Source organism: Eutrema salsugineum, unplaced genomic scaffold (assembly GCF_000478725.1).
Source record: "Eutrema salsugineum unplaced genomic scaffold, Eutsalg1_0 scaffold_2, whole genome shotgun sequence".
In the NCBI taxonomy this organism is placed as follows: domain Eukaryota; kingdom Viridiplantae; phylum Streptophyta; class Magnoliopsida; order Brassicales; family Brassicaceae; genus Eutrema; species Eutrema salsugineum.
This window is the reverse complement of record NW_006256829.1, coordinates 2,708,847-2,729,380: the sequence shown is the minus strand read 5'-3', so window position 1 is coordinate 2,729,380 and position 20,534 is coordinate 2,708,847. Positions and strand designations below refer to the sequence as shown.

Sequence of the window (20,534 nt, the reverse complement as noted above, 5' to 3'; positions counted from 1 at the left end):
GATTAGCGAGAAAGTTTGAAACTTTATGCACCAAGTTTCAAAAAACCCTTTGAAGCTCCGACCTTTCTCCAACTTTCTTTTCAACCACCGAAAGAAAGTTTGGATCTTTGTTGCTAAAGTTTTAAGCTTTACAAAGATCTGAACTTTTCTTTATCTTCAAACTTCAGCAACTCTTTCAACCTGGCTCTGATACCAATTTGTTGAGAAATGATAAGAACTTCTCTGTTTTACTTTGCGGAATCTCTCACTATCACTCTCGTTTGATCGACACTCGTGTGTTTAAGAGCATAAAGTAAATGACACACAAGATTTATCCAGTTCACGTTCCAAATCGGAAACGCTACGTCTGGCCGAGACTTGCTCGGAAATCCACTAGAAAGCTCGGTTACACAATCCTTTGGTTACACAAATCCTTAGAGAACAAGCTATAAGCTCACAGCTGCCTCTCTCAATGCTCTTAACTCTCTTAACCCTAATGTCTCAGCTTTAGACACCTTTTATACTCCTCAGAATCACCGCCACACGCCTCTTCCTCTTTTCCGTACTCTGTTTTAAATTACAGAGGAAGGAGACAAAATGTCTATACCTTTTGCACGAGGTTAATTACTCCTCTTGCCCTTGGTGAGTTGTATAAGTCTGCACGTGAGCTCCTCGTGCCTTTTGTTTCTTCTATAAGCTGAGACCTTCTGCTTGAGTTAGAGTCTTCATGACACTTAGGCAATTCTTTCAACAGTTTTGATTTAAGTCATCATGAGGCTACACCAAGAATTTGGAGCGAAGAAAAAAACAAACTTCTCTATTCTGTTAAAAAAACAAATCGTAAATCAAAAACAAATCTTTAGTGCGGTTCTTTTCGGTTTTCGATTTGCATAAACAAGTTGTTCGATACAGTTTTGATTTCCAATTTCTACGGAATTTCAAGTTTAATTTAATTTGGGTTTTATTTCTCTCTCCGGTCTCGGTTTCCGGATTGTTCTTACGTTAGATTTGGATTGGATAAGTTCCCTTTAACCGGATTGAAGACTAACCGGTTTTATAATGTTGTCGTGATATATTATGAGTTCAGTGACCATATAGTAGAAAGTGAAAGAGCAAAACTTTTCTCAAGGCAGTGACACTACAGAAACTCGAATAGATCAAAGAAGGAAACGAAAATGTACAAAAATCATCAGTTATCGCTCTCTTCATGCACCTACAATCTCAATTTTGCTTTCTCGCCCTTCCTTGTCTCTCAGAGACAACCATTTTCTCCCCACAAACGTCATCTTCCCTCTCTGGTCGCTGTTTCTGCTAATTCCGACAACCACGCCGGAGAAAACGACGGCGGAAAGAAAGGGTCGGGGACGACGGCGAGAGGAAGGAGATTACTTAAGGTTAGAGAAGAGAAGAGAAAACGCGAATACGATCGTCTTCACGATTATCCATCTTGGGCCAAGTACTCCCTCTCTCTTTTGCCCTCCAAGTGTTTGTGTTTTTGCCTATGTCCCTAGGATACTTTTATCCTTTTCTGAAACAGTAACCGGTGAAAATCTTATTTTTCAGGGTACTGGAGAGTGCGTGTAAAGATGATGAAGAGCTTCGAGCTGTTCTTGGTGATAGCATAGGAAACCCTGAGCTCATGAGAAAGAAGGTAACTGGCGAGTCTCTTCGTTAGATATCTGTTATAGTTTCTTTGTTAATGTTGATTTTGGCATATGTTCAGATACTTATGTTCAAGCGGTTGTGAGGACATGTTCGTTTACTATTTATTTAGGTTGAAGAAAGGGTAAGGAAGAAGGGAAAAGATTTCCAGAAGCAGAAGACTGGTTCTGTGCTTTCTTTCAAAGTTAACTTTAGAGAGTGAGAAACCTGTTTTTTCTTCTTCTTTTTTGCCGTTGCTTCATTGCTTCACTTTAGCGTCTGCTTTCCGCAACATAACATAAGACTAGTTCAGAATACGTGACCAACATACTTATAATTGATATATGCAGTTTCAATCCTGTTGACTCCTTCATATGGTTTGAGCTCTATGGATCGCCTTCAGATCGTGATGTTGATCTTATTGGAAGTGTAAGAAAATCGATCTTCTTCTTGCTTACTGCAAAACGTCGAGTCTTACTGTGATGACTCAATGCTTCTTTCATTTCTTTCTTTTGGCCATAATAAAAACTCGGGTTCGTTAACAGGTGATACAGGCATGGTATGTTATGGGGCGACTGGGCGCTTTCAATACATCTAACTTACAGGTTTGTTCATCATCCGCTCTGTTTTTTTCTCCTTATCACACCATACATCTTCAGTCGCTAGCCATGTTTTTCCCCCCCTTTCCATGGTCATCTTTATTGTAGTCTTAATGATATAATCTAAACTATTATTGCAGCTAGCAAACTCATCTATGGAATATGATCCTCTCTACGACGCAGAGAAGGGCTTCAAAGTGATGCCTTCATCTTTCCATGATATCAGCGACGTCGAATTTCAGGACAACTGGGGCCGTGTGTGGTAAAAATCTGTTCCAACGTACCCTTCTCGTCCAAACCATCCCCTAATTAAAACTGTGTAATTAGTATGAATTTACTTTTGCAGGGTTGATCTTGGTACTTCTGATATCTTCGCCATTGATGTGCTTCTCAACTGTTTGACAGTTATGAGTTCAGAGTGAGTAGCACAAGAATTAGTGTTTCCTTTTGTCCTCTTTGATTGATTCCTTTTATGTTGCAGAATTTTTTTAACTTTTGTTAATATGAAATTTCAGGTACTTGGGGATTCAACAAGTAGTATTTGGTGGTAAACGAATGGGTGATTGGGAAGAGGGAATGACAAATCCTGATTTCGGTTATAAGTACTTCAAGATCTGAATCTTCTGAAAACAGTTTTGTTATAAATAGGCTTCTCTTTTGTCCACAAAGATCATGTAGCTAAACAGTTTTAAGGAGAACAAAAAAAAACTAAATCAATACAACAGCCGAAATGGCGATTTACACTCCGAGTTAGCTTGAACCCGAGACAGTACCGCAGATATTTGCTTCCGCAAGCAAACGGTTCGCGGCCCGAGCAGTGGCTAGACGCAATGCTCGAGGGTTAGTTAGTCCTCTGTAGACTCTTTTGGTTAGCTTGGTAGAATTAGCTTTTGTCTTGTTAAACTCCAAATTGGGACCCAATCCACATTCAAAACGTACGGAGTCATCACGATGAAACTTCTTGGAATGTTAAGTTGAGCTCATGAATAGTCTTCGCCACTAATCCTCCTCGTCTACATAGCCATAAAGACATGTAAGACATAAGATGATAGACTTAAAGAGAGAAGAGAGACATGAAGAAAAATAAACTCACCGTGCTAGAGAGGGAAGGCAAGCCTTGATTTTCTCAAGTTCAACAAAGCAACGACTGTACCGCTCCATCCTGATTAGCAATAAACATATATTGGGTTTCAAAAGAGAGCAAATTTCAATCTTAAATTATATTGCGTATATGGGTTTAAGTATGCAGATAAGATTGAAACCGGAACCAACCTTTGCTCAGCCTCAATATCTACACCAACAGATGATGGAGCAGACAGTGATGAGTAAATTTGTGATCCATACATTCTTACCAGCTTAAGCAGCAGATCCAGACAGACACTCAAATGTCTAAAGACAAGAAACGTCGTTTAGAGAAAACAAATCTATACGGACTCATAGTTTAAAAAGGTGACCATGTCATGATTTTGTTTTAAGATGAATTGCTTACCTATCAATGTCGCTACCTAGTAGAGCTGTCAACAGTGGAAGAAGAGAGTTACAAGTATCCAGTGTTAATATCTCACTTCTCTCGGTTACTATAACCACTACATCCGCAACGACCTGTAGCAAATGAAATAATGAGTTTGCGTAAGTGGAAAATCTTTACGATATAATTGACCTACTGTTTATATGCATTAATTAGATTCGAAACCACCACAAGTTGCTTACAGCATTATCAGCCATCTTCTCTATTGAACTTATCGTGTTTTTAATATCGTTTCTTTCCCAATATCTTCGGACTACCTGCGAATTCAGTGAAACCATTTAGAACATTAACAATGTTAATGGAAAACTGTAAAGTATTATTACAGCTAGTATTCTAAAGGACAAAACAAAAAGCATGATCAGAATTTTTGATTTCTTCGTGTTACCTGTAACTTAGCCAAGCGAGAATGCATAGAACTGGCAAATTGATCGTGCTGTCCCATTATGTCTGCAACTATCTCTTCTTCACTGGCAGAGGTGATTCCTTGATCAACTGGCACATGGCTTCCTCTCTGCTTGAGCTGTATGAAAGGAAATAGTAAGTCATTATTATCTCTCTAGGAACACAAGCGCAAGTATCACTAGATGAGATGTTGGAAACTAGTAGCACGCTGAAGATGCAGGAGCAGTTGAAAATGAGTTTTCTAGAAAGAAAAAAAAAAGATATCTGACAGTTTCTGTGTTTTATTGCACCGAGATCCCAATTTGACAACAAAAATTTGAGACCATTACCGTAATGGAAGGGCGAATGTTTGGTGCAGTCATATTTCCACCAGAAAAACTTGAAACAGGACTCTCAGAGCTGGATAATCTTCCTCTTCTTTCTCTATTTAAAACGAGGGAATGCAGTCTTCCTAATATGTCAGGGCAGATAACAAAAATCTATTCATACGCGCATCAAAAGGGAAAAAAAAAAAACAGGGTTTCAGGAAAGAGTTACCTCCTCTTCGACTTTCAGTAGGACTTGAATCTCTATTTGCATTACAATTATTAAAGTCAGCTGGAATAAAGAGTTAGTCAGATTAGAACTGAGAACAGCATCCAGAAAACTCAACCCAGCTACCTATAATTTAGAAAGACCAACTAAACAAAAAGTTGTGTTACCAAAACATGTTGTCCTAGAAAAACAACATATGTACCTAAAGATTGATTCCTAGAATCTCACCGTAAATATATACCCAAGTCCTTCAGAAATTCAGAAAACTGTTCTCCACATTTAAGATGCCAAGATAGCTAAACAATATCAAATGCAATCCATATTTGCTATAAAACAAACGAAGACTAGAAATGCGCTTACACTTACAGTTTTCGTCGTGATTTCTTGGAGGCGATCTCACCAGAGATCTTGAATTAAACCTTCCAAATCCCCTGTATCTGCTTTCTCTATTTTTTCTCTCAGCTGTATCCCATGTGCCACCTTCGTCACTAGGAAATGTATCTCCATCCAGTAAATTGCTTGGTTCTGTAGGCTGAGACTGAGACCTTTCAAGAATCGAACCAGTTGGTACATCTGGCTCATTTCTGCTGCTCGACAGCCTTCGAGAATCAGCCGCTTTTGACTGCAGTGAATATGGCATAGTTCTTCCAATAATGTCAAGTTCTGCTCTGGATTCAGCTACCTGCTCAATTATTGGGTCCGTTCTGGGGACTATTACTGGAAAAATATCCCCTTTATTGACTACTTGAGGATTAGACTTTGAGTTAGCTTTTGTAAGATTCCTCTTTGAGGCTGTAGAAGTGGGAACAACCGTAACAGCGGAAGCAACTTTTGGAGCACTGGTTAAAGTGACCCTATGAGGAGAGTCTGATATACTTCCTGTGGCTTCAGCAAACAGCAGGCAAACCAAGAAATGCGATATCATTTAATAAGACACTCTAGCAAAAATTGAAAAAGAGATAGAGAAAAATAGAAGGAACAGAGTAAAACATACATGATAAGGTTCTTGACTCTTTAGGTGTATCTGAGCTATGAGTAACTGACAACCTTCCGAGAGGCTTTGGTTCCTTTACCAAAGCATCTGAACTTTGAGATACTGATGACCTTCCAGTAGACTTTGTTTCCTTTGGCAGAGGATCCGAGTTTTGAGAAACTGATAATCTTCCAAGAGACTTTGTTTCCTTCAATAAAGGATCCACCTTCTGGGAACCAGGCAACTTTCCGAGAATAACCTTTGAGCTGTTATCATTTAGAACTGCTGGATCCCTGTTTGAGCCCGAATTTTTTTCTGAATGAAACTTTGACCGAGTGGCTCCTCCACTCTTAGGCTCAGTGCGCTGAGAATGTCATTAGAAAAATGAACAGAGGACTAAGAGATAACAACTACGGAACAGGCCAAACTATAACAAAGCATGTAGGGAGAAAGAGAGATGTACCGAGAGGTCCACAACCCACACGCCTACACAATTTTGATTGTATGAGCAACCGAGAAGCTTTCCCTCGTGAACATTCATATCCGACAAGTTTGACCATCCAACATCCAATCCATCATGACATCTTATTGGCTCCCAAGAGAAAATCTACAAATTGCATGGAAGTTAGTGAAAGAAAGAACAGTAAACGTGTATGTATATTAAGAATCCAAAGGAATAATATATAAGTTGTTTAATCCTCAAAAGAGGGATTTGCTACGCTAATATATTTCTAGTTGATACATCCAGAAGAACTTACTTTGAGACTTTCATGCAATCCACAAAGCACACTCTTTCCGTCTGGATTGAAGGTCAGGCAACGAACCCCAGTAGTCTAAGAAATGAGAATATTAGAAAGTTGAATTATTGCATAACTAGAAGTGTTACAGGTAACATATGATACCTCAGTTCCACCAGAACCAATAAGCTCGAATGTTTCAAGGTCCCAGAATTTTACTGTCTTATCAGCTGAACCTATTACCACATGCAATATAAAAAGAGAATTCATATGAATATTAAGAAAAATGATACCGTAAAAAGAGATAGCCACTACTGAAGTCCCTTTCTCCAAAAGAAAAAGGGCCAGGGGAAATACAAACAAACAGTGATCTAATGATGTCGGGGTAGGTCACACCATGTAATTTGTGCTAAGATCACACTTAGCTTAGAAAACCATTCGCGTTCATATCATTGTGATAAATCTATGTCACTCAGAAATCTGAGAGCTTCAATATTACAAAGTTTCCTTAGAAAGAGTGATACAGACCTGTTGCCAGCAGAAATTCATGGGGATGAAAATCTAAACTCTGAATTTGCCCTTCATGACTCTTAAACTCATGCAACAATTTTCCAGCTGTCAAATCCCACACCTGTTGAAGGCAACCCACATATCAGATCCAACGTTAACTTTCTATTCAAGATAACAAGTACAGTAAGCAGTATAAACTGTGAGATGAAACAATGCGATAATCTTGAGAGATAGGAAAGCCAGATGATCTAAGTATCAAAGTTGATCAGATAGTATGTGCATATTTTAGCACTAAGCAAATGTTTTCCCCTACGGTAAGAAGGTCAGCCGCAGAGAGGCAACCTTATATAATCATTAATCAAATGTTCTCATCCAAACATAAAGAGCCTACTCTGATAATACAAGAAGCAAAGCAGATTAAAACAAATATATGTTCCTTTCATAAAAGACTAGCATCTCTCAGCACCAGTTTATGCCTATTTTAGCAATATGTGGTGTTTCTTTTCTGAAATCTATCAGAATGACTCCGCAGCTGATGTTCTCCCCAATACATACTAAGAAAAGACAGACAATACATGGAAGGAAGGCAGTTACAAACCTTGACAACGTTGTCTTCTCCTCCAGATACAACCCAACGACCATCTGGGGTGAATCTGAGTACATTGACACCTCGAGTGTGACCCTTGTAAGTATGGATGCAGCCCTTCTTTCTTATGTCCCATATCTTAAGATTTGTGTCGAGAGAACCAGAAGCAAAAAACTCACCAAACGGGTGAAAATTCACTGATATGCAATTCGACCTGTGACCAGTGAGAGTCCTCACAACTACTCATAGGTGCAACCAAAATAACACTATTCAGTAAATATAAGAGCCGGAGTGTGGCTGGCTAACAGAAAATGAGAAGAGTATTTTAGACTAACTCTTTGCCTCCTCCAGATCCCAAAGTTTGATCGTCCCACTAGCAGCTCCTGCTGCTACTAAACCTTCCGTAGCATCAAACGTTACTGAATCAATCCCGCTCGTGTGCCCATGCAAGCTCTGACCACAAACACCCACAACTATACACTCAGCTAGGAAATCTTCCAAATCGCTCTACTACACTATCCTTAAGTGTGTCGCAGTTCCCCTAAAACTTAACACAAAATCTACCGAGAGGCATTCCTCGATAAAAGCAGTGTGGAGGGAGAAGTGAGAACTGACCAAAATGGCATTGGGCTTACCAATAGCCCATAGGTTGACCGTGTGATCTTCCCCGCCTGTTAAGAGTTTCCTCGAGGACTTCCTCCCGATCTTAAGACAATTTACAGCAGCAGAATGTGCCACAAATTCCTCTTTTGAATTCCAAATGTATCACTCAAGTCAAGGCTAAGCAATACCCTCAGATGAGACTCGTACTCAAAAGAAGAAATTGACTAGCAACAGTCTTTATGTTTAGAGGCACCCAAAAGTCATTATTATACTTGACAGAAAAAACGCAAAAGCACAAAGCTGACAAGTGCATACAGATCTCGTGAACCAGAGCTAAAAGCAGCAGATCAAGCACGGCACTGGAGTTAATCAATGAATCTAACGAGAATCCTTAAGAAACATGAAATGAGAGAAAATTGGTATAAACAAAAAGAAGGATACGTAGCTTGTAGGCGCGCTTGGTGGTCATGTCGGAAACGAAAACCTTACATCGGCGAGCATTCAAAATTCCACTCTCGAACAGGCAAAATCCCAAAAATCTCGGAACTTTAAAGCACCTAAAGATCTCCGCTTCTCAACGGCTGACCCACCGTAATCGAAATCTGAAATCTCGAATAGATCAGTATCAAAAAACACAAATTGAGGAAACTATCTGTAGTTATTAAGAAAAGAAAGCATACAGAAAACTCTACGCTTCAGCTCCAATCTCAACTCCGAAACCAAATTTTGGGGAGTTGAGATTGATTGGAAAAGAATGCAGCTTTAAGAACAGTATCTTGCAATAAACGCCGGTGTTTCCTTTACGAAGACGATAAAAAATCTGGCTAAAAGGGGAGTTGTTGGATGGGTCATAGATATCTCAAAGTGTTTTTCTTTCTCTAATGGCGAAGTGAAAGAGAAGAAGAAGAGAGAGAGCTGTGACCTGTGAATGACACACAGACACTATGAAGAAGCAGAGAGAAAGGAAGCTACTTTATTATTTTACTTACCTCTTCTTCTCTATTCAAATTTCCAAATTCATTTTTTCAGATTTTTCAATTTTTTCACAGCGAACCATTTCTCAATCTTACAAATAAATTCACTAAGCAATATCACATTAGGCGAAAGTTTCTAAGTATAGTGTCATAAAGTAATCTGGCATGCCGAGACAAGCTTAATTTCTGGCAACTATTAGAACTATCAATGATTAAATTCTAAATTTAAAATTTAATCTAATTAAGACATACCAATCTGAATTATATCAGTCTTCAGGTTACTATTATCGTAAGTTAAATGAGGATTGAACATCCCTGGAACTTTTGTTTTACAAAATAAATTTTAAGTTTTTGATCCTTTATCAAAGAGGAACAATGATAAAGTATGATAAAATATCACTAAAATATGGTAATTTTGCTTTTGAAATGTTACTGTATTTTTTTGCATCCACCGTAACTGTATCTCAAAATTGATATTTTTGTCTGATACTGAGCATTATAGTTGTGTGGGAATTTTAATAAATTTTAATATTTGTGTTTGTCATATTTGATTCGGTTGATACTTTATTTTAAGAAACTTATATAATTAGTTAATTAGATTTGAAATTCTTGTCGGTGCTTTAGTGCAATTAATATAGGTGATTGTCGTTTAGAGAGAGCGAAAACGGTTTAATTTGGTCTCATAATCGGTTCAGGATTTTTAATTAAAATTTGGGACATTTACAATTTTGCTCCGGTACAATCTCCTAACAATCGGACTCAAAATGAACGGTGTATAACCCCCCCACGTCAGCAATTAAATTCAGAAACCGAAAAGAAGGTACACGACATTTTAGCGCCACAATTTGAAACCGAGTTTACGTTTCATTTATGTGAGGCTAAGAAGCTTTATTTGGATAAGGCTGCTCAACTCTAGGCAGAATATCTGATGAAGTCACTGAAAAACAATGATCCAGAAAGTGAAGACAATCAAGAGAACGATAGCTAAAAAGGTAAAGGTAAAGAAGAGGATGAAGAGATTTTACAAACCCTTTAGCCACAACCAAAAAAAAAGGAAGAAGAAGAAGAAGAAAAGATTTTAGATGACTGTTAGAGACATTATGATCTTCCTAGGTTCTACTCTAATTTTGGTGAAATTAGATATGAAGGTTGGGTTAGTTAATTGGTTTTTGGCTAATGGATCGTTCAGTTTTATTAATAAATATTTTAGCTTAAGTTTTTTCTTAGATTCACTGTTCAAATGAAAAGTATTGGCTTCAGATTTTTGTTTGTCTTATTACCTATCCCAATCTCTTTCTGGCTTGTGTGCATTTGATAGGTGAAGTTTTTTTTTTGTCTTTGCTCTTTAGCAAGCAAAGAATCAGGTTTTCTTACATTCAGAATAACCAAGTTAACATGTTTGGAAGATTGATTCGTTGGAATTGCTCATAGAAGATGCGTACTACTTTAACACATGTAGACTACTTCTAGTTCATGGTTTGGAGCATTTCAATACTTTGCATCGCATTATCGTGCATATACAATATAATCCAACCAAAACATTAGTGATGTTTCGGGGGATAAGCATATGAAGCGAACGGAAGCCAAACCAAAATCATTGTTACTAATTATTCAAACAAGCTCATTGTTGTTAAGGTTACTTATGCCAAACAGTTATTCTTTTATATATTAGACAGCATTGAATTAGTATTTATTTTATTTTTTAGAACCCTGAACAATAATCCATCTTGAACTTTTCCCCAATCCGAACCAAAAATAACTATTCGATTGTCTATAATCCCTCAAAATAGAAATAACCGATAGCATTTTTTTCTAAAAAATGAATAACTGAAATGAATGCAATCGAATAATAGAATGTCCCAAGTTTATTGGCAAACTTCCCAATCTTGTGGGATTAAATGCGCATACATTGATTATAAAGGTAATAAATGTCCAATGACATAATTATGTTAAGGAAAAATACAAATCTTTGCGTTTACAAGAAGCAAAAAGGTAAAGACACATAAAGCAAAAGGGTCCGATGTAAAGGATCGGACCATGAAAGTACATTGTAATTAAATGATTTGATGAGGTTATATAAATTTAAAGGAAAACTTGGAAAACATGCACCGAATAATTAAGGGGATATATGAAATTAGCCGATGTAGATGTGAATCTTGAGAGCGAGGAGGAAGACGCAGACAAGGGAGAAGTAGAGAAGAGAATGGACGATAACGGAGACAGCACTTGTCTGAAAATTACCGAACTCAACGTATCTTTGTCGTCCAGGCAACTGAAACAGAAGTCCTGGCGTGAGCATCACGAATAGTATCACCGTCACTAGCACCGGTCCCCAATCCGACATTTTTTCTCTCTTTCTCTCTGTTGATTAATTCTTGGTTGATGATAATGCTATGCTTAAACGAATACAATCGTCGAGAAACGAGAGAGAGACATAGGGATTTTATAGCAAAGGAGCTGGGAGAGAGAGGTGTAAGGAATGTGAAGAAGGTGGGTCGGAGAGTTGATTCGTGAAGTCACAGTGGATTCTCTTCTTTTTTGGGGTTTCTTGTGTATTAGGTTTTGGTTTTTTTTTGGGGAATTGTAATGTTCTCTGACCAATTTAAGCACCTAATCAAGGTGAAAAGTGAAAATACGTTAGCTAGAGTTGATGTACAAAGTATCTGAAATAATGCACTTGAATTTTTTTTATTGGTTTGAAATTTAAGAGTACAATCAATATTCGATGTTTTAGGTTCGATTTGAGTACTGATGGATATATAGTTTGTGGATATGGAATATCGGTATTATCGTTCATTTTTTTTTATGTTCGGATACGATCGAGTGAATATTTCCATTTTCTCGTGACATAGATTATAAACCTTCACAAATTAACTTAGTTATTTTATTCAAGATTTTTTCATCTGTAACTTACAAGCACCCATTTTTCTGTTTGAATTTGGATTATCACACGGTAGCCACAGTACTCGTTTTTTAGGATATTTTAGTTTGAATTGGCCGTAAATTGATTTTTTTTTTTAATACCCAACGCTTACGTAAAAACAATAACAACAAAGAAGATAATATAGAATGGGAATATAAGAACAAGACAAACTGATTGTATTTGTTTTTTTATCAGACATGGACTGATTAATTAATACGTTTGAAAATCCTTTTTCTGTCTTCTGAATAACCTTTTTAGTGAAAAGAAAATGATATATGCCGACCAAAATTTGATTTTATTAAAAGAAAACTCTAATCTTATTATTTCTATAAGCAGTGTATATATACATTACATAACTAATGTATTAGAAATCCTAAATCTTAATGGGTTATGAGACATTAACCTGATGGTTAATGGGCTGGTTACTAGAAGTCCATTTGTTTATAACATTCCCCCTTGGACAAGGTAACCGTGCCTGTCACAAAACCGGGATCTCTATAATGCGCTGGGGAACGTTGCCTCATTAAAACCTTACCAGGAAAACCCAATGGGAAAAACCATGGTGAAGGAAAAAGAGTACAACACGCATTACTCCCCCTGGTTTAGGCATCACTGTAGATCTCTAAGTCTACGCATTCCTATCTGATGAATGAGCTTCCGGAGTGTAGAAGTCGGTAATGATTTAGTGAATAGATCGGCTGAATTTTCGCTTGATCGGACTTGCTGAACCTTGACCTAACCATCCTTCTGTAGCTCATGAGTGAAGAAAAATTTGGGCAGAATATGCTTCGTCCGGTCACCTTTGATGTAGCCGTCCTTGAGTTGAGCGATACAAGCTGCATTGTCTTCATACATCACCGTAGGCTCCTTATCTTCGTCCATACCACAATCTGATCGGATATGCTGAGTCATGGACCGCAACCAAACACACTCTCTACTAGCTTCGTGAATGGCCAAGATTTCCGCATGGTTGGATGAGGTAGCGGCAATAGTCTGCTTCATGGATCTCCAAGATATGGCTGTTCCTCCATGCGTGAAAACATAACCGGTTTGAGACCGGGCACAGTGCGGATCTGACAAATATCCTGCATCAGCAAAACCAACTAGACCATCCTTGTTATGGTTAGAATAAAATAATCCCAAGTCCTTAGTACCTTGAAGGTATCTAAGGATGTGCTTAATACCGTTCCAGTGCCTTTGAGTTGGACACGAACTAAAGCGAGCTAAGAGGCTCACGGCAAAGCAGATGTCTGGTCTAGTGTGACTAGCCAAGTACATTAATGCTTCTATGGCACTTAGGTATGGCATTTCAGGACCGAGGATTTCTTCATCGTCCTTCTTTGCACCGAATGGATCACAATCCAATCCAAGGCTCCTCACAACCATTGGGCTGGTCAATGGGTGGGCCTGGTCCATATTGAATCTCTTGAGTACCTTTTCAGTGTATGCCAATTGATGCACAAGGATTCCGTCATTGACGTACTCAAGTTGTAATCCCAAACAGAATTTAGTTTTGCCTAGGTCTTTCATTTCAAACTCTGCTTTTAAGCATTCAACTGTTTGGGCGATTTCACCAGATGTTCCGAGGATGTTCAAGTCATCCACGTATACTGCTATGATTACAAATCCTTTGTTTTGATATTTTCTGATGAAGATGCATGGACTGATCGGATCGTTTTCGTAGCCTTCTCTGATGAGATATTCGCTTAACCGGTTATACCACATACGTCCGCTTTGTTTCAGTCCATATAAGGATTTGTTCAGCCTAATGCAGTGTTTATCACGAGATGCATGCTTATCTTTGAGCTAATACCATCTGGTAATCTCATATAGATTTTACTGTCCAGTGGTCCATAAAGATATGCGGTTACAACATCCATTAACCGCAAATCTAAGTTTTCACTTATGGCCAGACTTATGAGGAATCGAAATGTAGTTGCATCCACCACTGGAGAATAAGTCTCCTCATAATCGATTCTGGGTCTCTGTGAGAATCCTTGTGCTACAAGGCGTGCCTTGTATCTAACGACTTCGCCGAGTTCGTTTCTTTTACGCACAAAGACCCATTTGTTTCCCACTGGTTTAACATCGAATGGTGTCCTTAAGATCGGACCAAACACATTCCGTTTCTTTAAACTATTCAACTCCACGTTTATGGCTTCTTTCCATTTCAGCCAATCTGATCTACGAGTGCACTCAATTATAGACGTGGGTTCTAGATCGTCATGCGTGTGCTCAATCTCAAGTGCTACCTTGTATGCAAAAGTTTCATTGATGTCGACATCTTTTCTGTTCCATAGAGAACCGAATATGATATAATTGATTGAGATCTCATTATTATCAATCCCTTCAGAACCTTGAGTTTTGGCGTCCCAAACCTCTTGAGATGGTTCGATAGGGTAAGTATCAGCTGAGGTTGTATCCGTGTTCTCTTGAATCCCGGTTTCAATCATTGCACCTTTCTTTGATTTCCGGGGATTCTTATCTTTGGAACCTGGTGGTCTGCCACGTTTCTTACGTGCGTCAGACTCTGTAGCAACTTGACTTTTCCCTGAGGGGACATCTATTCGTACTGGTGCATTACAAGCTGGTATGTACGATTTGGTAACTTTGTTCGGGTCAGCAAAGGAATCTGGCAATTGATTAGCTAGCTTTTGTAAATGTATAATTCTTTGGACCTCTGAATCACATTCTAGAGTCCGAGGATCTTGCCATTGTGTGGATGTTTGATTCCATGAAAGTTCTTTTACCAGCTTGTCTGTCTCACCACCTAATCTAGGATATACCGATTCATCAAATCGGCAATCTGCATATCTGGCTTTGAACAGATCTCCTGTAGTTGGCTCGAGATATTTTATGATGGTGGGAGAATCAAAACCAACATATATTCCCATCCTCCTTTGAGGTCCCATTTTAGTCCTCTGTGGTGGTGCAATGGGTACATAGACTGAACACCCAAATGTTTTAATATGGGAGACGTCTGGCTCATGACCCGTTAGCAATTGGGATGGTAAATATTTGTGCTCACTAGATGGTCGTATGCGTATTAGTTCAGCGGCATGTAAGACTGCGTGTCCCCAAGCTGTGACCGGGAGTTGTGACCTCATGAGTAATGGTCTAGCAACCCATTGAATTCATTTAATGAAGGATTCAGCTAATCCACTTTGTGTATGGACATGTGGAACGGGATGTTCAACACTTACCCCCATGGACATACAATATTCATTAAACGCTTGGGAAGTGAATTCACCAGCATTATCAAGACGTATAGTCTTTAATGGGAAGTCTGGAAAATGGGCTCGTAATCTGATGATTTGGGCCAATAATCTAGCAAAAGTCTGGTTCCTAGAAGAGAGCAGACAGACATGCGACCAGCGGGTCGATGCGTCAATGAGGACCATGAAATATCTGAATGTCCCACAAGGTGGGTGAATTGGTCCACATATGTCTCCTTGGATTCTTTCCAGAAAGTTCAAGGTCTCTTTAGACACTTTGAGTGGTGAAGGTCGGGTAATCAGTTTCCCTTGTGAGCAAGCTGTGCACTTGAGGTGCTGAAGGAAAATACCATTTGGTTTAAGGCTGTGCCCTTTAGAATTCTGGACTAATTTACGCATCATGTTCGCACCGGGATGACCCAGGCGATCATGCCAAATAGTGTAATCTAAAAACCATGCTTTGATAGCAGCATTAGCCTCAATCATACTGACTTTAGCATGGTAAATGCCAGTAGATACGGCGGGTATAGTGATAATTATCAAAAACTTGTTTATGGCTATTTATCATTTTAGTGATAATTAAAAACTCTTTGTTCCCTTCATCCTGAGTTTCGATATGGAAACCATTCAATCTTATGTCTTTGAAACTCAATAGGTTTCTCTTAGAACTGGGTGAGTATAAGGCATCAGAGATGTCTAGATATGTGTCATTTGATATCAGCACATTAGCTTGGCCATGGCCCTCTATTAGGCTCGAACTACCCGCTATAGTGCTAATGTTTGCGGTTTTGATTACTAAATTTATGAAGTAATTCTTGTCTTTTAGAATGGTGTGGCTCGATCCACTATCCACAATGATATCCATATTGTCTTGCATATTTTTTCGCCAAATGGATTTCTGACCGGCTTATGATCTAGGAGCTAAAGACCACAGATATCTACTGGAAACTCCTGAGAATGATGGCCAGAAGGGAGGACGAATAGCTGCTACAATGGAGGAACCACCGTTTGGAAAGAATCACCCGCTAAGGTGGGACATCGCCGATTGTTTTGAGTCTTGAGGACGCGTCTGGTGTCGGATTGAGGAGCGGTTTTCACCACTAGATTCTTCTCTTCCAGGGCTTCAAAATGATATGTAGATCGCCTTCTAACTCCTTGTATTTTGAGAGATATGATCGTTTGAAGTTGAGCTTTGTGCTGATAACGTATTAAGGGAAAAACTCTAATCTTATTATTTCCATAAGCAGTGTATATATACATTACATAACTAATGTATTAGAAACCCTAATGAGCTATGAGACATTAACCTGATGGTTAATAGGCCGGTTACTAGAAGTCCATTTGTTTATAACAGATTTCGATTTTTGACTAGTTTGAGAATACAACCAATTAGGAAAGAAAGACAAAGCAGACCCAAGTGTTTAGTTTCGATTTTGCTTCCACTAAAAGTATTAGTTTTTTTTTTTATCTCAGAGCTGAGTTCCAAGAAACGTGAGCTTCTCTCTCTCTTTCTTGTTTTTTGTTTTTCGAAATTAAAACTCTTTCTTAAAATTTGCAACGTTAAACTTTGATCTGATGATTCTTCTGATCTTCAGATTTCCCGTAAATTCAACAATCAAACAAAACTCTTATACGTTAAATCATATTAACGTCTTATGTTTAATATTCTTAATCTTTTTTTTTCCATCATTTAAAAAGGATCCAATCATCAAATTCTGCAAGAAAATTAAAATGAGAATTGCTTGACATTTGTGGACGTTAGCCTTATTTGAAAAAGTTGAAAAGGATGTAATGTTCGACCCAAAAAAAAAAAAGGATGTAATAATGTAGTAGATAAGAGTTCGAGGGGCAAAATAGGAATAAACGGAATTTATCGAACACTCTCAAGCTTCTACTATAAAGCAGTGTTCGTCAACGATCTTCGCACTCTGTTCTCGTCGACTAGAGAGATTTTGATGAGATGGCGAGAATAGAGAAAAGTGAGATGGTGAAGCTGCCAATACTTGTAATGATGATGTCATCAATGGTGATGACGATGGTCGAGTCTTCGAGACCAGTACAAAGAGCCGGTGACGTTGACCGCGACGACTCTGAGATCTTTAGAAGATATTTGCTCGCTAATGGCCTTGGCGTCACTCCTCCCATGGGGTCCGTACAACTCTATATCTCTCTTGTTCTCTGTTTTTCTGGCTACTGATTGAAAGTTTCATTTTTGGTTGGTTTGAGCATGTTTTAAACTTTTAATGGTCGGTGAATTATACTATTGATTCCTAAATTTGGGGTTTTTGAAATTTGAGAGATGGGTTTCTGGTTCGGTTTTGGTGTGTGAGGGCTTGTGAATTTTGACCAAATTCGCAAAAGATTAGAGAAGATATAAGCTTGAATTTGATTTCCATGTTCTGAAATTATGTAATTATGCTATTTTTTATATCACATTGTTGTGGAGTTGTTGTCTCTCTTTTGTGTTCTTGATGATGTCTGAATGAAGTTCGATGTAAATGGTTTGCAGGTGGAATAGCTGGAATCATTTCAGCTGCAACATAAATGAGACAGTTATCAAAGAAACTGGTGAATCAATGTTTTTTACAATCATTGATTAATCTCGCTTCTGTTGTCTTCTGTCTTCTTAACTGATTTTCAATTCTGATGCTTGTAACAGCTGCTGCTTTGGTTACCACTGGCCTCTCTAAGCTCGGTTACAACTATGTTAACATCGGTAATGGCTCTAATGCAGTTTATACCATTCAGTGTGATTGCTTGAGGGTAAAATCTTCTCTGGAGATATTGTGAAAACATGATTGAAATCTTGGTTTTGTTTCTCAGATGATTGCTGGGCTGAAATTGCTCGTGACGACAAGGTATTATCACTTCTTTGTTTTGCTGGTTTTCATTTCTTGTATCTGCACTTTGCTTGCATTGATCTTGTTCAAATCTGTTTTTTTGCAGGGGAATCTGGTGCCAAAGAAGTCAACTTTCCCTTCTGGTATTAAAGCACTTGCGGATTATGTTCACAGCAAGGGCCTTAAGCTCGGGATTTACTCAGATGCCGGGTAAAACTCTCATTGCTTTTTTTTTTTTTTTTTTTTTGCTTCTAGATCATTATCATTTCAGCTGTTAAGAGGAATGGTTTTACAATTGTTTGGTTTACAGGTACTTAACCTGCAGCAAAACCATGCCGGGCTCTCTAGGCCACGAGGAGCATGATGCCAAGACATTTGCAGAATGGGTAGACATTCTTGTTTCCTGACATTTTTCTCTTCATTCTCATAAAGTAGTCCCTGACCTGATTTTCAGACAACAATTAATGGTTGTCTCAAATCTCAGGGAATTGATTACTTGAAGTATGACAACTGCAACAACGACGGCTCGAAACCAACTGTCAGGTATAACTTGATGATGCCAATAAAGTGAGAAAAATTATGGGATTCACATTCACCACCAATAATGGATGATGATACATTAATGCAGGTATCCAGTTATGACCCGAGCTCTGATGAAATCTGGCCGCCCCATCTTTCACTCCTTGTGTGAATGGTATAAAATCATGTTCCCTTTCATTGTGCCAAATTTGATTCGTATGTGGAAGAATCATGTTTTATTTCCTTACCAGGGGAGATATGCATCCAGCTCTCTGGGGATCTCCAGTAGGTAACAGTTGGAGAACCACTAATGACATCAATGATAGTTGGCTTAGGTAAGAATTAAAGACAAACATGGTGAGATGGTTCTTGTAAAACGCTGAAAATTCCTCATCTCCACAATGTTTTCTTCTTGTACAGTATGATCTCGATTGCAGACATGAACGAAATCTACGCTGAGCATGCAAGGCCTGGTGGCTGGAACGGTACCAGCTTTTGTGTTTTGCAGGTTTTGTCAAGGTTTTTATGAGAAAATTTATGACGAGTGGGTGACGTTTTTGGTTGGTTGCAGACCCGGATATGCTTGAAGTAGGAAATGGAGGGATGACGAAAGACGAGTACATAGTCCATTTCAGCATATGGGCAATCTCAAAGGTAAGTAAATACCTAAAACAGGGAAACCATCTATCTTTTAATCAAAATCTATCAAGCCTGAAACCAATGCTGTATATTATATATATCACAGGCTCCTCTTCTACTTGGTTGTGACATAAGAAACATGACCAAAGAAACAATGGAGATCGTCGCAAACAAGGAGGTCATTGCTATTAATCAAGGTACTTAATAGCCATCATAAAGACTCCTCAAATACCATGCTTGAGTATATATATATCTTAAACATATAAACGTTTCTTGTAGATCCACACGGTGTTCAGGCCAAAAAGTTAGAATGAAGTGATAATCCAGTTCAGAATTTACATTATTCTTAAGAAACAACGAATTTTCTATCTTGGTTAATAAGAACATGTATGGTCTTTCAATCCTAATCGAAAAGAATTGTTTGGTGTATAAATATGGGAAATGGAATCAGGTTTGGGCAGGACCATGTCAGGTTACAGAGTAGCTTGCTTCTGTGAACCGTGGAACCAACAAGATCTTCGATTACTGCTCTTTGGGATGATATTGAGATACCTGCAAATAGCATCGTTGAAGCCAGAGATCTATGGGAGGTACACATACATTGATACATAAACCAAAGACCACCGAAAAAGTAACAACATATTTTGTCTTTCTGATGAATTAATGTGTGTTTTGTTGTGATATGAGAACAGCACAAGACATTGAATCAAAAGTTTGTAGGAAACTTGACGGCGACAGTGGATTCTCATGCGTGTAAGTTGTATGTTCTCAAACCTGTTGCCTGAAATATATATTATGTAGAGAGAGAGGAAGAGCTACGTTGTAGTATTTCTCCAATTATTCTGTAAAAACAATAAGGGTTCGTCTCAAATTGGGTCTCCAGTTATTCTCCAATAAAGTATTCTACATTTGCCCAAAACGCGAAAGATTCTTAATCCGAAAATTAGTAGCGAAGGAGTTTGAAACGAAAGATGAGATAATGATGAAATCTGTGCTTGTGTTGTTGCGTACGACACACGTCAAATTACTTGTATGTTGGTCCAGTTGTGAGGAGGCAAATCTCTCATCATTTCAATAACTTAAGACTTTGCCTTAAAGCATACTCTTTCTACCTGTACGGCGTTATGAATAATTGTTGATTCTGATTTTCTTTTTATAAATTACATTATGTGATAGTGATATCGATTCATAGGTGAAAGATAGAGATAAATTTTGACCCAGCAAGAAACAGATTTTCAGATATTTTTAATATTTTTTGTATAAATCTAAACAGATCATAGTTTTCTGATTTTCTCTATCAACTACCACACTAAATTTTTGTGTATATCTCTT

At 38.2% G+C, this 20,534-nt stretch overlaps 4 protein-coding genes and 1 long non-coding RNA gene across 7 annotated transcripts; 3 read left to right on the top strand and 2 right to left on the bottom strand.

Annotated features, from left to right (window-relative positions):
- Positions 1–1,085: 1,085 nt before the first annotated feature.
- LOC18017739 lies at positions 1,086–2,960 on the top strand. Its single transcript, XM_006399269.2, has 8 exons — positions 1,086–1,435; positions 1,543–1,630; positions 1,754–1,839; positions 1,971–2,049; positions 2,166–2,225; positions 2,360–2,481; positions 2,566–2,637; positions 2,735–2,960. The coding sequence occupies exons 1-8, from the start codon at positions 1,155–1,157 to the stop codon at positions 2,835–2,837; spliced, it is 891 nt and encodes a 296-aa protein (XP_006399332.1). The 5' UTR covers positions 1,086–1,154; the 3' UTR covers positions 2,838–2,960.
- LOC18017738 (katanin p80 WD40 repeat-containing subunit B1 homolog) lies at positions 2,844–9,021 on the bottom strand. 2 transcript variants are annotated; one of them, XM_024155866.1, is made up of 19 exons: positions 8,773–9,021; positions 8,534–8,694; positions 8,105–8,235; positions 7,825–7,942; positions 7,502–7,728; positions 6,922–7,024; positions 6,559–6,629; positions 6,415–6,489; positions 6,120–6,263; positions 5,678–6,020; positions 5,044–5,568; positions 4,687–4,746; positions 4,479–4,600; positions 4,133–4,267; positions 3,930–4,004; positions 3,709–3,821; positions 3,492–3,608; positions 3,313–3,381; positions 2,844–3,232 (listed from the first exon to the last, which is right to left on the bottom strand). In XM_024155866.1, exons 2-19 carry the CDS (start codon positions 8,559–8,561, stop codon positions 3,166–3,168), a joined length of 2,523 nt encoding a protein of 840 aa, XP_024011634.1. In that variant the 5' UTR covers positions 8,562–8,694; positions 8,773–9,021; the 3' UTR covers positions 2,844–3,165. The 2 variants fall into 2 exon arrangements, with proteins under 2 accessions (XP_024011634.1, XP_006399331.1); XM_006399268.2 differs by having other exon boundaries at positions 5,050–5,568.
- Positions 9,022–11,142: 2,121 nt separating this feature from the next.
- LOC18017737 lies at positions 11,143–11,439 on the bottom strand. The gene has a single exon (XM_006399267.2). It carries the CDS (start codon positions 11,408–11,410, stop codon positions 11,201–11,203), a length of 210 nt encoding a protein of 69 aa, XP_006399330.1. The 5' UTR covers positions 11,411–11,439; the 3' UTR covers positions 11,143–11,200.
- Positions 11,440–17,049: 5,610 nt separating this feature from the next.
- Positions 17,050–19,531, top strand: LOC18017736 (alpha-galactosidase 1). Of its 2 annotated transcripts, none has more exons than XM_024155873.1 (13): positions 17,050–17,352; positions 17,714–17,772; positions 17,864–17,920; positions 18,028–18,062; positions 18,151–18,254; positions 18,355–18,430; positions 18,529–18,587; positions 18,673–18,738; positions 18,815–18,898; positions 18,984–19,048; positions 19,135–19,217; positions 19,309–19,399; positions 19,482–19,531. In XM_024155873.1, the coding sequence occupies exons 1-13, from the start codon at positions 17,165–17,167 to the stop codon at positions 19,514–19,516; spliced, it is 1,002 nt and encodes a 333-aa protein (XP_024011641.1). In that variant the 5' UTR covers positions 17,050–17,164; the 3' UTR covers positions 19,517–19,531. The 2 variants fall into 2 exon arrangements, with proteins under 2 accessions (XP_024011641.1, XP_024011640.1); XM_024155872.1 differs by having other exon boundaries at positions 18,499–18,587.
- A 114-nt stretch (positions 19,532–19,645) lies between these two features.
- LOC112086695 lies at positions 19,646–20,121 on the top strand. The gene is made up of 2 exons (XR_002899567.1): positions 19,646–19,792; positions 19,895–20,121. It is a non-coding gene; the product is annotated as an uncharacterized LOC112086695 (long non-coding RNA).
- The last annotated feature ends 413 nt before the right edge of the window (positions 20,122–20,534 follow it).

Coding starts and splice junctions, on each gene's coding strand:
- LOC18017738 (XM_024155866.1), bottom strand. CDS start 8,561: ATGACCACCAAGCGCGCCTACAAGCTAC. Junction 6,630..6,921: donor TGAATTTCTGCTGGCAACAG/GTCTGTATCACT, acceptor ATGTGGTAATAG/GTTCAGCTGATAAGACAGTA. Junction 5,569..5,677: donor AGAGTCAAGAACCTTATCAT/GTATGTTTTACT, acceptor TGTTTGCTGAAG/CCACAGGAAGTATATCAGAC.
- LOC18017737 (XM_006399267.2), bottom strand. CDS start 11,410: ATGTCGGATTGGGGACCGGTGCTAGTGACGGTGATACTATTCGTGATG.
- LOC18017739 (XM_006399269.2), top strand. CDS start 1,155: ATGTACAAAAATCATCAGTTATCGCTCTCTTCATGCACCTACAATCTC. Junction 2,050..2,165: donor ATGTTGATCTTATTGGAAGT/GTAAGAAAATCG, acceptor GTTCGTTAACAG/GTGATACAGGCATGGTATGT. Junction 2,226..2,359: donor TCAATACATCTAACTTACAG/GTTTGTTCATCA, acceptor CTATTATTGCAG/CTAGCAAACTCATCTATGGA.
- LOC18017736 (XM_024155872.1), top strand. CDS start 17,165: ATGGCGAGAATAGAGAAAAGTGAGATGGTGAAGCTGCCAATACTTGTA. Junction 17,921..18,027: donor TTACAACTATGTTAACATCG/GTAATGGCTCTA, acceptor TTTGTTTCTCAG/ATGATTGCTGGGCTGAAATT. Junction 19,049..19,134: donor AAGGCCTGGTGGCTGGAACG/GTACCAGCTTTT, acceptor GGTTGGTTGCAG/ACCCGGATATGCTTGAAGTA.